Below are 16951 nucleotides of genomic sequence, written 5' to 3' on the forward strand. Positions count from 1 at the left end.
GCGGGAGGCGGGACTTCTTGGCCGCCATGCTCCCTGCTAGGCTCTAAGGCTGAGGTAGTCGCTTTGGAGACGCTGCTCTGTGGGGAGAGCACCGCTGTGGCAAATTATGAGAAGAGTGCGGGTGAGCCTGGAAGCCGCGCTATGGTGAGCACGGGACCCTTGTCCCCAGATGGGGTGGATCCGATGGGGTGGATCCTCACGGGGTTGGGGCGGGGCTTGCAGTTCTGGGACTAGGATCCCCACTCCCCGCGGATTTAGTGTCAATCCCCAACCCCTACGCCCCCGCGGGCCGTGGGACTTGATAGGCTCTGTCCAGCACAAGGAATGCTTCAATGTTGGTGACGTCACTTCTCTGTGTGTTAGCACTGGTAGTGGTGTTGGCGTAGCACCTGAAAGCAGCACATTGCTAACCTTAAGACCCTCTAGATTTTCTGTCTCTAGATTTTTTTTTTCTCTAGAAGTTCCGAATGGTGCAGGTTATATTTAGATTTAGGTCCCACTTGGTAAAATTTTATTTATTTTTATTCTTTTACACTCTTTTGGGAGAGCATTCTCTTTGTTTTAAAGACGTATTTATTTATTGCGGGCTGGGAAATGTGCCAGTGTTCCTGTGCAAGTCAGAGAACGATTTGTGTGAATAGGTTCTCCCATTGTGTTGGCCTAGGGTTTAAATTCAGGGCAGCAGTCTGGGAGATAGGTATCTTTACTAGGTGAACCATCTTTCCAGCCCCGATTCTATTTCAACTTTTGTGAAGGTTTATTTTTATGTATATGAGTATGTGCTTGCATGTATGTGTATATACCACATGCATGTGCAGGGCAGAACAGGGTTTGGATCTCCAGGGACAGGAGCTTTAGATGTTTTTCAGATGCCATGCATGTGCTGGGAACTAAACTTGGCTTCTCTTTAAGAGCAACGAGTAGGCTTTAACCACTAAGCCATCTCGTCAGCACCCTAATTATTAGTTTAAGAATTATTTATGTTTTGTATATGTATGTGTCTCTCAGTATAAACGCTACATGTGTGGGGACAGAGACCTGAAGAGACTGTCTGAGGCCTTGAAGGTAATGTTAAAAGCTGTCATCATTCACTGAAGTGAGTGCTGGTAACCAAACTCAGGTTTTCCAAAACAGCACACTGAACTGCTGAACCATCTCTCCAGCCCTACAAGTACTGCAAGAGACACTAAGAGACCAGCGTAAAGGTCTCTGGAGAGACATGTCCTCCGTGTCCTCATCTGTCTGGATCCGGAAGCCCTAGCACTGAGCTTTTCTACCCTACACAGTTTTCTCTAGGTGGGATTGAGTGGAACCACAGGAGAGTCTGAGATCCTAGCTTGAATAGCCAACACCCTCTGTGGCAGTTCCTCTCATCTTTTCTAATGCCAGCCTTTAATACAGTTCCTCATGTTGTTGTGACTCACAACCATAAAATTATTTTTTCATTAATGAATGAATGAATTAATTAACATCCTGATCCCAACCCCTTTCCCCCCTACTCCCACTTCTGTTCTTAGAAATACGTCCCCACATTACCTCCTTCCTTTCCCCTCAGAGAAAGAGAAGCCCCCTTTGGGTGCTGCCCTGTCCTGGGGCATCTAGTCCCAACAGAACTAAGCACATCCTCTCCCACTGAAGCCTAGCCAGGCAGTCCAGTTAGGAGAAAGGAATCCAGTAGCAGGCAACCGAGTCAGAGACAGCCCCCCACGACAATTGTTAGGGGACCCAGATCAGAACCAAGCTGCTCATCTGCTCCAGATATAAAGGGGACATAGGTCCAGCCCCTACATGTTGTTTGGTTGGTGGTTCAGTCTCTGTGTGCCTCCATGGTCCCAGGTTGGTTGGGTCTGTAGGTCTTCTTGTGGTGTCCTTGACCCTTCTGGCTTGCTCAATTCTACCCTTCTATAAGACTCCACAAGCTCTGCCTGATATTTGGTTATGGGTGTCTGTATCTATTTCAGTCTGCATGTGGCTCCTGTCTGCAAGCATAGCAGAGTATCGTTATTAGTATCCGTTTAGCTGTGTCCCATTTGGGGTAGGTCTTAACCTGGAGCAGTCATTGGTTGGTTGTTCCCTCGGACTCTGCTCCATCTTCATCCTTGCACATTTTGTAGGCAGGAAAAATTGGGTTGAAGGTTTTATGGATAGGTTGATATCTGGCTCCCTCCACTGGAAGTCTGCCTGGTTACAGGAAGTGGACACTTCAATCTCCATATCCCTCACTGGTAGGAACCTCAGCTAGGGTCACCTTTATAGACTCCTTGTAGCCTCCCCCATCCCAGTTCTAGAGCTAGTCCCAGAGATGTCCTAGATCTCCATTTCCTCTTCCAGCACTGTCCTGCCACACCCGATCCCCATCCCCACGGCCCTTCTTCACCCCCCTCTCCCACCCAGTTCCCTCTCTTTATCCACATCCAAAGACTATTTTGTTTCCTCTTCATGTATTCTTTCTTGGGCCTTCCTTGTTACTTAGTTTCTTTGGTTCTGTGGATCATAGCAGAGTTATCCTGTACTTTACAGCTAATGTCCAGTTATAAGTGTCTTTCTGGGTCTAGGTTACCTCACTCAGGATGGTATTTTCCTAGTTTCATCCATTTGCCCACAGTTTTCATAGTGTCCTTGCTTTTAATAGCTGAATAGTAGATGTACTACATTTTTAAACTAAATCTTCATTTGAGGGACATGTAGGTTGTTTCCAGTTTCTGACTCTTACCAATAAAGCTGCTATGAGCATACTTAAGCAAGGGTCCTTGTGGTATAGTGGAGCATCTTTTGGGTATATGCCTGGGAACTATTTCCAATTTTCTGAAAACCCGCCAAATTGATTTCCAGAGTGGTGGTACAAGGCTGCACTCCCAACAACGATGAAGGCATGTTCTCTTTACTCCACATCCTCGCCAGCATGGTGCTGTCACTTGAGTTTTTGATCTTAGCCGTTCTTACTGGTTGTAAAGAATCTCAGAGTCCTTTTGTATTTCTCTGATGACTAGGGACATTGAACAGTTGTTTAAGTGCTTCATGTCCATTCGAGATTCTCTGTTGAGAATTCTCTGTTTAGTTTGGTACCCCATTTTTAATTGGGTTATTTGGTTTGGTGGTCTCAATTTCTTGAGCTCTGTATATTTTAAATATTGGGCCTCTGTTGTATGTTGGGTTGGTGAAGATCTTTTCCCATTCTTTAGGCTGCTGTTTTGTCCTATTGATGGTAGCTTTAGCTTTACAAAAGCTGTCCAGTTTCATGAGGTCCCATTTATTAATTGTTGATCTTAGTGCCTGACCTGTTAGTGTTCTGTTCAAAAATTTGTCTACTGTGTTCAAAGCCATTCCCCACTATTTTTCTATTAGACTTTTAGTGTGTCTCTGTCTTAGTCAGCCTTTCTATTCCTGTACAAACATCATGACCAAGAAGCAAGTTGGGGAGGAAAGGGTTTATTCAGCTTACACATTCACATTGTTGTTTATCACTAAAGGAAGTCAGGACTGGAACTCAAGCAGGTTAGGAAGCAGGAGCTGATGCAGAGGCCATGGAGGGATGTTACTGGCTTGCTTCCCCTGACTTGCTCAGCTTGCTCTCTTACAGAACCCAAGACCACCAGCCCAGGGATGGCACCACCCACAATGGGCTGGGCCCTCCCCTCTTAATCACTAATTGAGAAAATGCCTTACAGCTGGATCTCATGAAGCATTTCCACAACTGAGGCTCTTTTTTTCTGTGGTAACTCCAGCTTGTGTCAAGTTGACACACAAAACTAGCCAGTATATTCTGGTTTTATGTTGAGGTCTTTGATCCACTTGGAGTTCAGCATTGTCCAGGATGATAGATATGGATTGTTTCAATTAGTATTTCCTTTTCTGTGAAGAGACATGATGACCAACTCTTTATAAGAGGCAACTCTTTTCTTTTTTCTTTTCAAAATATTTATTAGTGCCTACCATGTGCTAATTGAACAGACCAGGGTGATGCAGCAGAGAAATAATTTGGAGATCTCTGCTTTTGGAACCTCACGAAAACCCAGTCACAGAGTTCTGAGAAAGAGGCAACTCTTATAAAAGAAAACATTTAATTAGAACTGACTTATGCTTTCTGAAGTTCCATCCATTATCATCATGGTAGGAAGTATGACAGCCTGCAGGCAGGCATGCAGGAGGAGCCTGGAGTTCTCCATCTTTATTCAAAGGCATCCAGGAGAGGACTCCCTTCTGCAGGCAGCTTCGAGGAGGCTCTCCTTCAATACTGGGAGGACCTTGAGTATAGAGACCTCAGGCCCCATCCCCTCAGATACACACTTCCTCTATAAATGTTACCCCCTCCTTCAATAATGACACAATACCATGGACCATCACATGAGTCTATTTGCATTCTCCTACACGCAGACATCTAGTTAAACCAGCACTATTTGTTGAAGATGCTTTCATTTTTCCAATGTAAAGTTTGGGCTTCTTTGTCAAATATTAAGCATTTACAGTTCATAGGAATATGAGTTTGTTTTTGGGTCTTCGATTCTATCCATCAGTCAACCTATCTGTGTTTATGTGAATATCATACTGGGTTTTTTTTGTTTGTTTGTTTGTTTCTTTGTTTGTTTTGTTTTGTTTTTAATTAAGATTGCTCAGTAGTATAGTTTGAAATCAGGAATGGTGATACCTCCAGAATTTCTCTTGTTGTACAGGATTGTTTTAACTATCCTGCTTTTGTTTTGTTTCGTTTTTGTTTGTTTTTTTGTTTCTTGTTTTTTATCCTAGGTTTTTGGTTTTTGCATATGAAGTTGAGAATCGCTCTTTTAAGAATTGTATTGAAATTTTGATGGAAATTGCATAGAATATGTAGATTGCTTTTGGCAAGATGGCCATTTTTACTATGTTAATTCTACAGATCCATGATCATGGGAGATCTTTCCATCTTTGGATGCGTTCCTTTATTTCCTTTTTCAGAGACTTGAAGTTCTTCTCCTACAGGTCTTTCACTTGCTTGGTTAAAGTTACACCAAGATAGTTTACATTATTTGTGGCTACTGTGAAGGGTGTTACTTCCACAATTTCTTTTCACTTTTGTATAAAGAAGGTCTACTAATTATTTTGAGTTAATTTTTCATCCAGCTACTTTGCTAAAGGTGTTTTTATCAGCTGTAGTACTTCTCTGGTAGAATTTTTGGGGTCATTTATATACTAACATATCATCTACAAATAGCAGTATTTTCCCTTCTCCCTTTCCAATTTAGTTGTTTCATTTCTCCAGGTATAAATTCGAGCTCTATGTTGAATGAATCGGGAGAGTGGGCAGCCTTGTCTTGTCCCAATTTTAGTGCACTTGCTCTCATTTTCTCTTCATTTAATTTGAGGTTGGCTATTGGCTTGCATATATTGCATTTATTATGCTTAAGTATGCACCTTGTATCCCTGATCTGTCCAAGACTTTTAGATGTAGGTATATTAAATTTTGTCCAAGGCTTTATTAACATCCAATGAGATAGTCATGTGACTTTTTTCTTTTAGTTTCTTTATATAAGGATTGATGAATTTTCATATATTAAACCATCCCTGCATCCCTAGGATGAAGCCTACTTGATTATGGTGGATGATGTTTTTTTTTATGTGTTCTTAGAATCAGTCTGCCATTATTGAGTATATTTCCATCAATGTTTATAGTAGAAATTGGTCTGAAATTCTCTTTATTGGCTTTTTAATGTGGTTTAGATATCAGGATGACTATGGCCTCGTCAAATAAGTTTGGCAATGTTCCTTCTCTTTCTATTATAGAATTGTTTGAGAATTATTAGCTCTCTTCTGAAAGTCTGGTAGAATTCTGCACTAAAACCATCTGGCCCTGGGCTTTTTTTTTTTTTTTTTTTTTGGTTGGGAGACTTTTAATGTCTACTTCTGTTTCCGTGGGGGCAATAGGACTATTTAGATAGCTTATCTGATCTTGATTTACCATTGGTAAGTGGTATCTGTCCAGAATATCCATTTTCTTTAAATTTTCCTTGAGAGCTTATTTGGTGGTTCTAGAAGGGGAATGCAACTATTCTTGTTCTCCTGACCAAAGACCAGTCTTCTTTTTGTGATACCTGTCTAGAAAATCTTTCATTTCATCCAGATTTACCAGTTTTGTGAAGTATAAATTTTCAAAGTAAGAGCAAATTATTCTTAAGATTTCCTCAGTGTCTGTTGTTATGTCTTCCCTTTCATATCTGATTTTATTAATTTGGATAGTATCTGCCATTTAGTTAGTTTGGCTAAGGGTTTGTCTATCTTGTTGATTTTCTCAAAGAACCACCTCTTGGTTTTACTGATTCTTGTGTTGTTCTTTTTGTTTCTAAATCATTGATTTTTTTTACCCTGACTTTGATTATTTTCTACCATCTACTCCTCTTGTGTGTATTTGCTTCTTTTTTTTCCCTAAGGCTTTGTTTGAGGTGTACTTTTTAAATTGCTAGTATGAGAACTTTATACATACATATATATATATATATGTGTGTGTGTGTGTGTGTGTGTGTGTGTATTCTCTCTATATTTTGATTTCAGCCCTCTCCCAGTCGCACCCTTAAAAGTCCTAACCCCCAGTTACCTCTTCCCCTTTCCCTCAGAGAATGGCCCCCTCTTGCATACTACCCCACCTGGGACATGTAGTCCCAGCAGGACTAGGACATCCTCCTCCACTGAGGCACAACTAGCAATTCAGAAAGGGGGAAGGGATCCAATGGCAAGCAACAGAGACAGTCTCACTCTAATTGTTAGGGAACCCAGATGTTCTTGGTGTAGCTGGCCTCGGATGAGCAGCCTTGGCTGGACAGTGGAGATCAAGAGACAGTGCAGTCTTAGAGTAGCTCAACATGCTGGGGATGGGGTAGGGGATATGAGGGAGGGAGGGATCTATCTTGTATGTTCCTGGTGCTGCAGTCAGCTTCAGTTTCTATTGTGACTTTGACCAGCTCCCCAAATGAACTTAAGTCACAAAGAGACTTGTTTCCTTTTCTCTTTCCCAGGTGTATTTGATGTCCCAAGACTCCCTAATAGGTACCAGTTTCACCTATCTAAATAGATACTTTAAAAAAAAAGATTTATTTATTTATTATATATAAGAAGAGGGCATCAAATCTCATTACAGATGGTTGTGAGCCACCATGTGGTTACTGAGATTTGAACTCAGGACCTCTAGAAGAGCAGTCAGTGCTCTTAACCACTGAGCCATCTCTCCAGCCCTAAATATCTACTTCTCTTGATTTCCTTACCACAGTTTCAAGAAGTCTGAGGTCACTTATATCCAGGCTTTCTTCCTTTGCTGCCTATTCTCCCTCTCACCCTTTGACCCTCTTGTGCTTGTGGTAATTGACTGAGTAGTCCTACAAGCTAAGGAGGTTCTTTGAGTCCCTATGTAAGGGCAAAGAACTACTTCTCTTCTTTCTTCGGTCTTCCTTTACTCTGTAAGAATTCTAATTTTCCTCACTCCTCTCCATTTTTTTGCCTGCAAGACTCATGCTGAGATTCATCCTCAGCCTGCCCAAATTTTGTGAGTATCAGGGACAGAGTGGCTGACACTGTTTATCTGCCAGTATTCTTCTCAGCCACACATTCACATCTGAGCAATTAGTCATGGCTCAGATTCTCCAAAATGGAATTCCCGCATCAAAAGAATTCATCAGCTTGTCTTAGACAACTTATAGGAATTAGTAAAAGTAAAAGTTCTGTCCAGAAAACACCCCAACAAACCAGAATTCAACAAATCCAACTCCAAGTGGTCTTACAAATAGACAGTACCCGCTCTTGAAGTTTGATTACAGATAGCCTCTAACCCCAGGGCCAACAACTTGACTATAGGACAGGGAACTCCACCCCTACCACAACCCAACCCAGCTTAATCCCACAGCTCTTCCCCCTACCCCCCTCCTTTTTTTAAAAAAAAATGTTGCTCTTTGGTTTCTTTCTTTCTTTCTTTCTTTCTTTCTTTCTTTCTTTCTTTCTTCCTTTCTTTCTTTCTTTTTTCTTTCTTCTTCTTCTTCTTCTTCTTTTTTTTTTTTAAATAACTAAGAAGGCTGGAGATATTAGAAAGCCCAGACTACCAGATGTGGTGACACACACCTTTAATCCCAGCACTCAAGAGGCAAAGGCAAACTGTGAGTTCTGTGAGTTCGAGGCCAGTTTGGTCTACAAAGTAATTCCAGGATAGCCAGGGCTGTTACACAAAGAAATCCTGTTTGGGGGTGGGGGATGGGAGTGGGGTAGAAAAGAAAAGAAAGTTCAGACCAAGGTAATGGCCCTAGCAGATAGGTCTATGAACAGGCCGGGTAGTACCCAGTCCTCCGATGCCTGGATAGCAAGGCGGCTTTACTCTACTCACATATTTATCAAGCTCTGCCTCCCTGACTTAAAGCATTTCTGTGGCCCTGGCCATGTAGCCTAAAATCCTGTTCCTCCACCTTATCACAAAGTTTAAGTTACACACTGTGTAAACCTACTACTGTCTGATGCAAGACACCCTCCCCCCCAAAAAATCTTTAAGAATGCACAACTTGCTGGATGTGGTGGCTTACACTTGTAGTTGCAGTACTCAGGAGGTAAAAGCAGGCGGGTGAGTCTAAGGCCAGCCGGGCACATGGTGAATTCCAAGACCCGCAGTTGTACATAGTAAGACCCTGTCAAATTTTTTTTAATTTAAAGCAGTATTTGAAGCCCCTTCCCCTGGATCTCCATGCCTTTTGACTCTATAACTCTCTAATATATTATTGTCACAGAATAATTCCAATAGGTGACAGGAGCTTATCTCTTTTTGGGATTATTATTAGATTATTTGAGTTTATATTGTAAACATTCTTGATGTTTGTCCTTCTGAAAAGAAAAAAAAAAGATTTTGGGGTATCTGTTCCCAGCTGTGCAGACTGTTTTGAACAAAAGGACTGTCAAACCTGTTGGACTACACTCATGCCAAAATTAGTGCTTTAAAAACATTATAGATGCTTCGAGAAACCTAGACAGGGTTTACAAATGGTTGTTTTGACGATCAAAGGGGCAGGCTAACCCAATAATGGGAATGTTTTAAACTGCTCTTTTGTCATTGTTTTTGTTTCGCTTTGCTTTTAAGACGGGTCTCTAGCTCAGTCTTGCCTTAAACTCCCTTTGTAGCTGATATCTTTGAACTTCTCATCCGCCTGTCTCTCTCTACCTTTCCAGTGCCGGAATTACAGCTGTGTGCCACCATGACCAATTTATATGGTGCTGGGTACTGAGGGCCTTCTGTAGGTTAGGCAAACCTCTACCAACAGTGTTATTTCCCAGTGTTATTTTGTGGTGGACTTTTCCTCTCACAACATTCAGTAAACTCTAGAATCTGTCCTCTGGTTAATCTTGCAGTCATTTCCTTTTATGTCTTACTAGGCGAACCTCCTCCAGTGGGCTATCAGGGAACAGATATAACTGACGTAGCTAAAGAGACAATGCTGTGATTGTTTTCAATATGTCCTTTATTTGCATGAGAGGTTTGCTGAGATTGCTGCAAATACTGCTCCTCTGCTTGTCTAAGTCGGCCTCAGTCAGTTGGGCAGTTCACTTGAGCAGGCTATAGACACTCAGCACAATAAAAGGCTTCTCCTGATGAAGGCGGAGAGAGGGCTTAGTGGTTAAGAGCACCAACTTCTCTTCCACAGAGGGCCTAGGTTCAATTCCCAGCACCTGTGTGGTGACTCAAAATTGTCTGTGACTCCAATTCCAGGTGGTTTGACACCCTATTTTGGCCTCCTGGGGCACCAGGCATGTGGTACACAGATGCATACATACAGGAAAAGTACTCATACATGTAAGTTTTTTTTTAAGGGCTTCTCTTGAGTTTGAGTGGTCCTGTCCAATAGAGTAGTGTGAACTAAGTTGGTAGCAGAAGAAAAAGCTGCAGAAACAGCATAGCCGATGTTGATAATGGTGCAAAGGCAGACTGTGCTGAAAGTGATGGTGGAGGTAGAGAGAACTGAAAGCTGAGGCTAAAAAGGGTCAATGTCTATGTAGAGCCAAACAAGAGAAATATAGGTGTCCAAGGTGAAGAGCGATGTTGCCTTAATTTGCTTTCCATTGCTGTAAAGACCATAACAAAAGCAAAGGGAGGAGGAAAGGGTTTATTTCGTCTTATAGCTTAGAGTCTATCTTGAAGTGAAGTCAGGACAAGGACACAAGGCAGGATCTGAAGAAGTAGGATCTGAAGTAGAGACCATAGAGAAACACTGCTTATTAGCTTGCTTCCCACCCTTACTCAGCCTGCTTTCTTATACAAACTCAGAATTATCTTTCCAGGACTGGTACTGTTCACAAATGAACTGAACCCTCTAATGTCAATCATTAATCAATAAAATGCCCCCACGGAATTGTCTGCAGACCGATCTGATGGTGACATTTTCTCAATTGATGTTTTCTCTTCGTAGATAACTGTCCTGTATTAAGTTAGTATAGATAGTTAGCACGCATGTCAAGTGAACGGTCTCAAGACATAGCCTGCCTAGGTTGTATAACATTGGTTTGTTATCAAGGTATGAAGAGACCTGATACTTTGGCCTACCAGAAACCTGCAATGCCAGCTATTACCAAGAGCTAAGGGATCCTGACTTTCTACGGGTATATAGGAGCATAATCGTTGTAGAGCTTACAGTCCTAATGGTTTATGACTACATACGAGGTCACATAAACAGTCTGGGTAGAGGTAGGGTCAAATTGGGCCGCAGTATTTCTTGAATATGCAGTGACCATAAATTCAGAATCAAACATGTGATAAATCCAAGCTATTTCTGAGCAGCCTTGGTCATGAGCAATAGGCTGTTTATATTATAGATGCCGTCCTACTACAAAATAGTAGTTTTGCCTGAAACACCTCCATTCAGAACGGAGATTATTGCACGCTATGAACAATGGCATTTTTATTATTCATTCCGCTTTCTGCTCTTAGAACAGAATGTTTTAATTCTAAAAAACAAGGACACTTAGTTTCTTACCATTGCTAAGCATGTAAGTGTAAAATTACTATGTAAAATTTTATTGTGTAAGGGTATCTGATTCGATTTTTTTTTTCTTTATATTTTTGGTTGTGCGCCTAGCCATTAACGGCTGAGCCATCTCTCCAGCCCTTTTTTTTCTTTAAAGTTTAAAAGTTATGTGTGATTTGTAGGTACGGGCATATTGCAATGTACGTGTAATGGTCATAGGACAACTTGCAGAAGACAGTTATTCCCTTCTACCATGTGCATGGTACCCAGTAGTCACCATGAAAAGGGAAAGAGTGAGATGGAATGACTTTTAATAGTTCTTTCTGTAACCTATGTGAAGTTCCTGAATGAGTGGGATAGGGGAATGTATCTAGGCAGGTAGGTAGGAGGGAAGGGGTTGGAAAGAATTTTACACGTAAAAATAAAAGGACCGAGGGAGACAAGTAAAAAAGGAAGGTAGTAGCAGAATTGTTAGGTGGAGGAGAGACTCACAGAACACAGTTAAGGAAGGTTGCGTTTGTGCTTGAATGTGCCTAAAAGGAGTGTCAAGACTATCATTTAGGGCTGGCTTTAAGGAAGATGGGCTGGTTAAGAGGCTTTAATAAGAATACAAACTATTTCTCCAGAAGCTATGGGTCCATGACAGCCTAGATAGATAGGCTAGGACTCTGGACTAACAAAGGAGATCTACTTTCAGGATGGTGTTTAGTGAGGAATGAGGTGATCAGCTTTCACGCTTCAGGCATGTGTACAGTCGTCTGGTTTCAGTACAAAAGGAACTACATTCTTTCTTTTTGAGAGTTGGTATCAACTTTAGGCCAATTCCTATGATGGTGTAATAGGAGTGAGTGAGAAGCAATGGATGGCATGAGACCCTTCTGGATCCTAAGAGTTCACTGTCCCTCCAAAGGGTATTCCTAGATTAGGGCAGTCCTCCTGTTTAGCCAGAAGGGATTACAGACAGTGCTTAGGCTGGGGTACTAGATGAAGAAGAGTAGATTTCTAGCTCACCAAAGTGAAACTCAGTTTTACATTGGAGCCATCTGTCTTATATAAGTTGGCCTCAAACTCCTAAAAATAATGGCATCTTTTTAGTTATTTTATTCTGATTTGACATTTTTCAATGGAAATTCAAAAGACATTCCATTATGATTAGGCCTGGAATAAACTGTTTTGGGGCTTCTAAATATTTTTTTCTGGGGGTGGTCACATAGGATGTACTCAAATTCCATTTAAGATGTGACTTGTGAAAGTTTCTATGAGGGAAGCCAGTTAGACCTCTTCCCTGCCTCAAGAGCCCAATCTGAGGATTGTCACATAGTCCTTGGCAAAATTACAGATTCAACTTCCTCCAGATAAGAATCTGCTTAGCAAGCACCTAGAATTTATGGAATGCCCCTCCCTGCAAATGAGATATTATCAGAAACGTAAACCTCCATGAAACTTCACCCTAAGCAGAACCTCTTCCTGGTCTCTAAGGTTATATATAGCCCTCGATTCACCCTGAATAAAGGATATCACATAAGCCATTTCATCTAAGAGAACTGTAACATTCAAATTTTCAGAGGAGGACCAGGATGCTGTAGACCCCACTGATTCTCAGCTCTGCTTCATCCTTCCAGCCTGGTGTGCAGTGGCATCTGGACACCCTAAGAGAGGAAGCAGAAAAGGAACCACAAGGATGTGGGCCTTCTAAATACTATAGTTTGTATTAGACTGAGAAGGATCACAATAGTTGTATAGATCATTGAGGAAAAGTGAATTAATCTTCTGGTTTATGTGCATGGAATCTGTGTTAGAACTTTTCATTCCCTCATGACTTTAAAGCTTAAGCTTTTTTATAAGAAATTTCTGGGGCTGGAGAGATGGCTCAGCAGTTAAGAGCACTGACTGTTCTTCCAGAGGTCCTGAGTTCAATTCCCAGCAACCACATAGTGGCTCACAACCATCTGTAATGAGATCCGATGCCCTCTTCTGGTGTGTCTGAAGACAGCAACAGTGTACTCACATACATTAAAAAAAAAAAAAAATTTTTTTTCTAAGTACCAGCAACAATGCTCTACAGATGATAGAATGATAGATTTTTTTTTTTTTAAATGGGAGCCACTAAAGATCCACCTTAAAGAGACAAATTGGGGTGGCCCAGCAGTATATCCTACTCCCTGTGCCAAGGTATAAGGGGAATCTCAGTACTATCTGAGGCCTAGCTGTGCCACAAGATAAAATGTTTGGAGACTATAGAATTTCTTGTCAGTTGAATTTAGATGTATAGTGCCTTATATTTCACCATTTCTCTTGCACATATTTGTGGAGTGCTTTAGGATTTAGTTGTCTTTGAGGATGTGGCTGTGAGCTTCACCGAGGAAGAGTGGGCTTTGCTGGATTCTTCTCAGAAGCATCTGTACAGAGATGTAATGCTGGAAACCTACAGTAACCTTGCTTGTGTCGGTAAGAGTATCATCACCCCTTCACTTCCTCCTCAGAGAACCCATATTTGGGTTATTGATGTTCTACTGTGCCTTGGATATGGGGAGGGTAGAATTTCGTGAATAAAATCAGACATAGTAGCAGTTTTACGAAATATATAATAATTTCTCATGATTTGCTTTTTAGGAAACAAATGGGAAGACCAGAGCATGGAAGAGCAGCACACAAATCCGAGGAGAAGTCAGAGGTAAGGTCCACGTAGAGGCAGAGGTTCCATGAATTAATCTTAATATATTATTGAAATTTAAAGAAAAAGAAATAAGCAGAGATTTAAACTTAGTCATCTTTAGTTCATTTGGAAGCAATTCTAAGAAATGCATTTTTAGACAACTCTATGGGAGCCATATCAGAAAATCCCAAGTCCCCTGATTTCAAACCATTCACCGGTACCAGAATGTTTAAATTTTCTCTTATTTTGGAGTAGTACTTATCCAAGACTAATAATCAAAAAGTGAGTAAAATCACTATTGCTAATGTATGTTTCATTGTTCTAACAGAATGTGTACATGTGAGAGACTATATGAGAGTACCGAAGGTTGTCAATCTGAAGAAATCTTTACCAGGACACCACATCTGACAAACATCTTCCCTGGTCCAAAAGTTGAGCTTGAGGAAAATGACAGGATACAGTATAAATGTGAACAGACCTGGACAACATTGTATTCTGTCACAAGTATTCAAACCTATACGCAAAGCCTCAACATGAGTGGGCCTTATAATGTATGCGGCACATCCTTCGGTTTTCCTAGCTCATTTGGAAGATATCAAGAAATTCCTGTTGGAGAAATGTATTATGAACAGAAGGAAAAGAACTGTGTTTCTGCTACATCATTTTACACATATGAAAGGAATGACAAAGCAGCAATCGATAATGACCATAAACCATTTCATAGAGCCCAGAGTTCTTTTGGTTCCTGTGAAAGTCATGGAAGAACTAATACAAGAAAAAGGTCCTATGAATGTAAACTATGTGGTAAATCTTTCATGTATCCTTCTTTACTTCAAAAACATGAAAGAACCCATTCCCGTGAAAAACCCTACAGATGCCTACAATGTGGGAAAGCTTTCAGAAATCTCAGTTCTCTTCAGAAGCATAACATAGTTCATACTGAGGAAAAGCCTTATAAATGTCCTTATTGTAATAAAGTGTTTATCTGTCAGGGATCACTTCAGTCACATATAAGAGTTCATACTGGGGAAAAGCCCTATGAATGTAAACAGTGTGGTAAAGCTTTCAGAGTTAACAGCTCCTTTTGGCGGCATAAAAAAGTTCATACTGGGGAAAAGCCCTATGAATGCAAACAGTGTGGTAAGTCCTTCATTTATCCTTCTTTACTTCAAACCCATGAAAGAACTCACAGTGCAGAAAAACCCTATAGCTGCAAACAGTGTGGTAAAGCCTTTAAATCTCACAGTTCCCTTCGAGTCCATGAGAGAAACCATACCGGGGAAAAGCCCTATGAATGTAAGCAATGTGGCAGGTCCTTTATTTACCCCTGCTTACTCCAGATCCATGAAAGAACTCACAGTGGTGTCAAACCCTATGGATGTAAGCAGTGTGGGAAAGCGTTCAGACGCCTCAGTGACCTTCGAGTACATGAAAGAATTCATACTGGAGAAAAACCTTATGAATGTAAACAGTGCATTAAATCTTTTATTAATCGGTATTTACTTAAGATGCATCAAAAGTCTCACACTGGTGAGAAACCCTATAAATGTAAGATGTGCAGTAAAGCCTTCATTTATCCTTCCTTACTTAAACTGCATGAAAGATCTCACACTGGGGAAAAACCCTATCCATGTAAACAATGTGATAAAGCCTTCATTTTCCCCTCTTTACTTAAAATGCATGAAAGAACTCACACTGGGGAAAAACCTTATGCTTGTAAACAGTGCGGTGAAGCCTTCAAAAGCTACAATTCCCTTCAGAGACATAAAAGAGTTCATACTGATGTAAAGCCTTACGAATGTAAACATTGTAGCAAAACCTTCATATGTCAGAGATCCCTTCAGTTACATAATAGAACTCATACTGGAGAAAAACCATATAAGTGTGAAGAGTGTGGTAACTCCTTCAGATACCACAATTCCCTTCAAAGACATAGAATAATTCATACTGGGAAAAATCTCTATGAATGTAAACAGTGCGATAGGTCCTTCATTTATCCATATTTACTCCAAATACATGACAGAACTCACTCTGGGGGAAAACCATATGAATGTAAACAGTGTGGTAAGTCCTATATTTATCCTTCTTTACTACGAATCCATGAAAGGACTCACAGTGCAGAAAAACCCTATAGCTGCAAACAGTGCGGTAAAGCCTTTAAATCTCACAGTTCCCTTCGAGTCCATGAGAGAAACCATACTGGGGAAAAGCCCTATGAATGTAAGCAATGTGGCAGGTCCTTTATTTACCCCTGCTTACTCCAGATCCATGAAAGAATTCACAGTGGTGTGAAGCCTTACGAATGCAAACAGTGTGGGAAAGCCTTTAGGGGTCACAGTTCCTTTCGCATTCATAAGAAGCTTCACAGTGGGGAAAAACCCTATGAATGTAAACAGTGCGGCAAGTGCTTCGTTTATCCATCCTTGCTTCGAATGCACGAGCGAACTCATAGTAGTGAAAAGCCCTATGACTGTAAGCAGTGTGGTAAGGCCTTTAAATCGCGTAGTTCCCTCCGAGAACATGAAAGAAACCACATCGAGGAAAAATCCTATCCGTGTCAACAGTGTGGTAAAATCTTCAGGCGTTACAGTTCATTTCAAAACCATAAACAAATCCATGCTATAGAAAAACTCAATGAATGTAAACAATGTGGTAAGATCTTCATTTATCCTTCTTTTCTTCAAAGGCATGAAAGAACCCACATTTGTGAAAGAACCCTATATATGTAAACAATGTGATTAAAGCTTTACCATATTACAATTCTTTTAGGAGAGATAAATTTCATTCTGAGGGGGTGTGTAGATATGAATAATGTAATAAAGCCATTTTTACAGTCGTCTTCAACTGCGGAGAAAAATTCATATGTAACAATTGGAGTATAATGTGAGAAAGCCTTCTGAAAGTAACCATCCCTTTCAAATGTATGGAATAACTCATAATGAAGTAGAACCATGTTCCCTATGACATTAAAAATTGTCATGTTAGAAGGGAATCCTGTAAATATAAACAATGTGAAAACTCATGTAGTGAAAACTTTGGAATTTAAAAAAAAAACAAATATAAGAGTATGTTTTCATTTTTCTTTCAGGTATAGAGTGTGGGGCTGCTTCACATTCACAGCAGCTGATTATGCTTTGCCTTGTGCTCTAGCAGAGGTGTGATTTTGCCAGTTGCAGATAGTTTCTGTGATTCTGTGACATTTGGAATTCTGGGAACTTTTCAGAGGGTGTATAAATGCTGGTACCCCAATGGGCAGGGCAGTTGGTGGTGGGTTGCTGGTTGGTTGCTGGTTGCTCTTGGTCACTATTTGTTAATTAGAGTAATCTTATGCAAAGAAACA

At 40.8% G+C, this 16951-nt stretch overlaps 1 protein-coding gene across 1 annotated transcript; it reads left to right on the top strand.

The window, feature by feature from the left end:
- Positions 1–16633, top strand: LOC116891865 (zinc finger protein 14-like). Its single transcript, XM_032893265.1, has 5 exons — positions 1–144; positions 13277–13403; positions 13569–13602; positions 14506–14520; positions 14690–16633. Exons 1-5 carry the CDS (start codon positions 142–144, stop codon positions 16338–16340), a joined length of 1830 nt encoding a protein of 609 aa, XP_032749156.1. The 5' UTR covers positions 1–141; the 3' UTR covers positions 16341–16633.
- Positions 16634–16951: the final 318 nt, after the last annotated feature.

This window comes from Rattus rattus, chromosome 2 (genome assembly GCF_011064425.1).
Source record: "Rattus rattus isolate New Zealand chromosome 2, Rrattus_CSIRO_v1, whole genome shotgun sequence".
Lineage (NCBI taxonomy): Eukaryota > Metazoa > Chordata > Mammalia > Rodentia > Muridae > Rattus > Rattus rattus.

What these genes read in the sequence shown, in the direction of transcription:
- LOC116891865 (XM_032893265.1), top strand. An exon ending in CAGTAACCTTGCTTGTGTCG is followed by an intron (nt 13,404 to 13,568) that starts GTAAGAGTATCA and finishes TTTGCTTTTTAG; the next exon opens with GAAACAAATGGGAAGACCAG.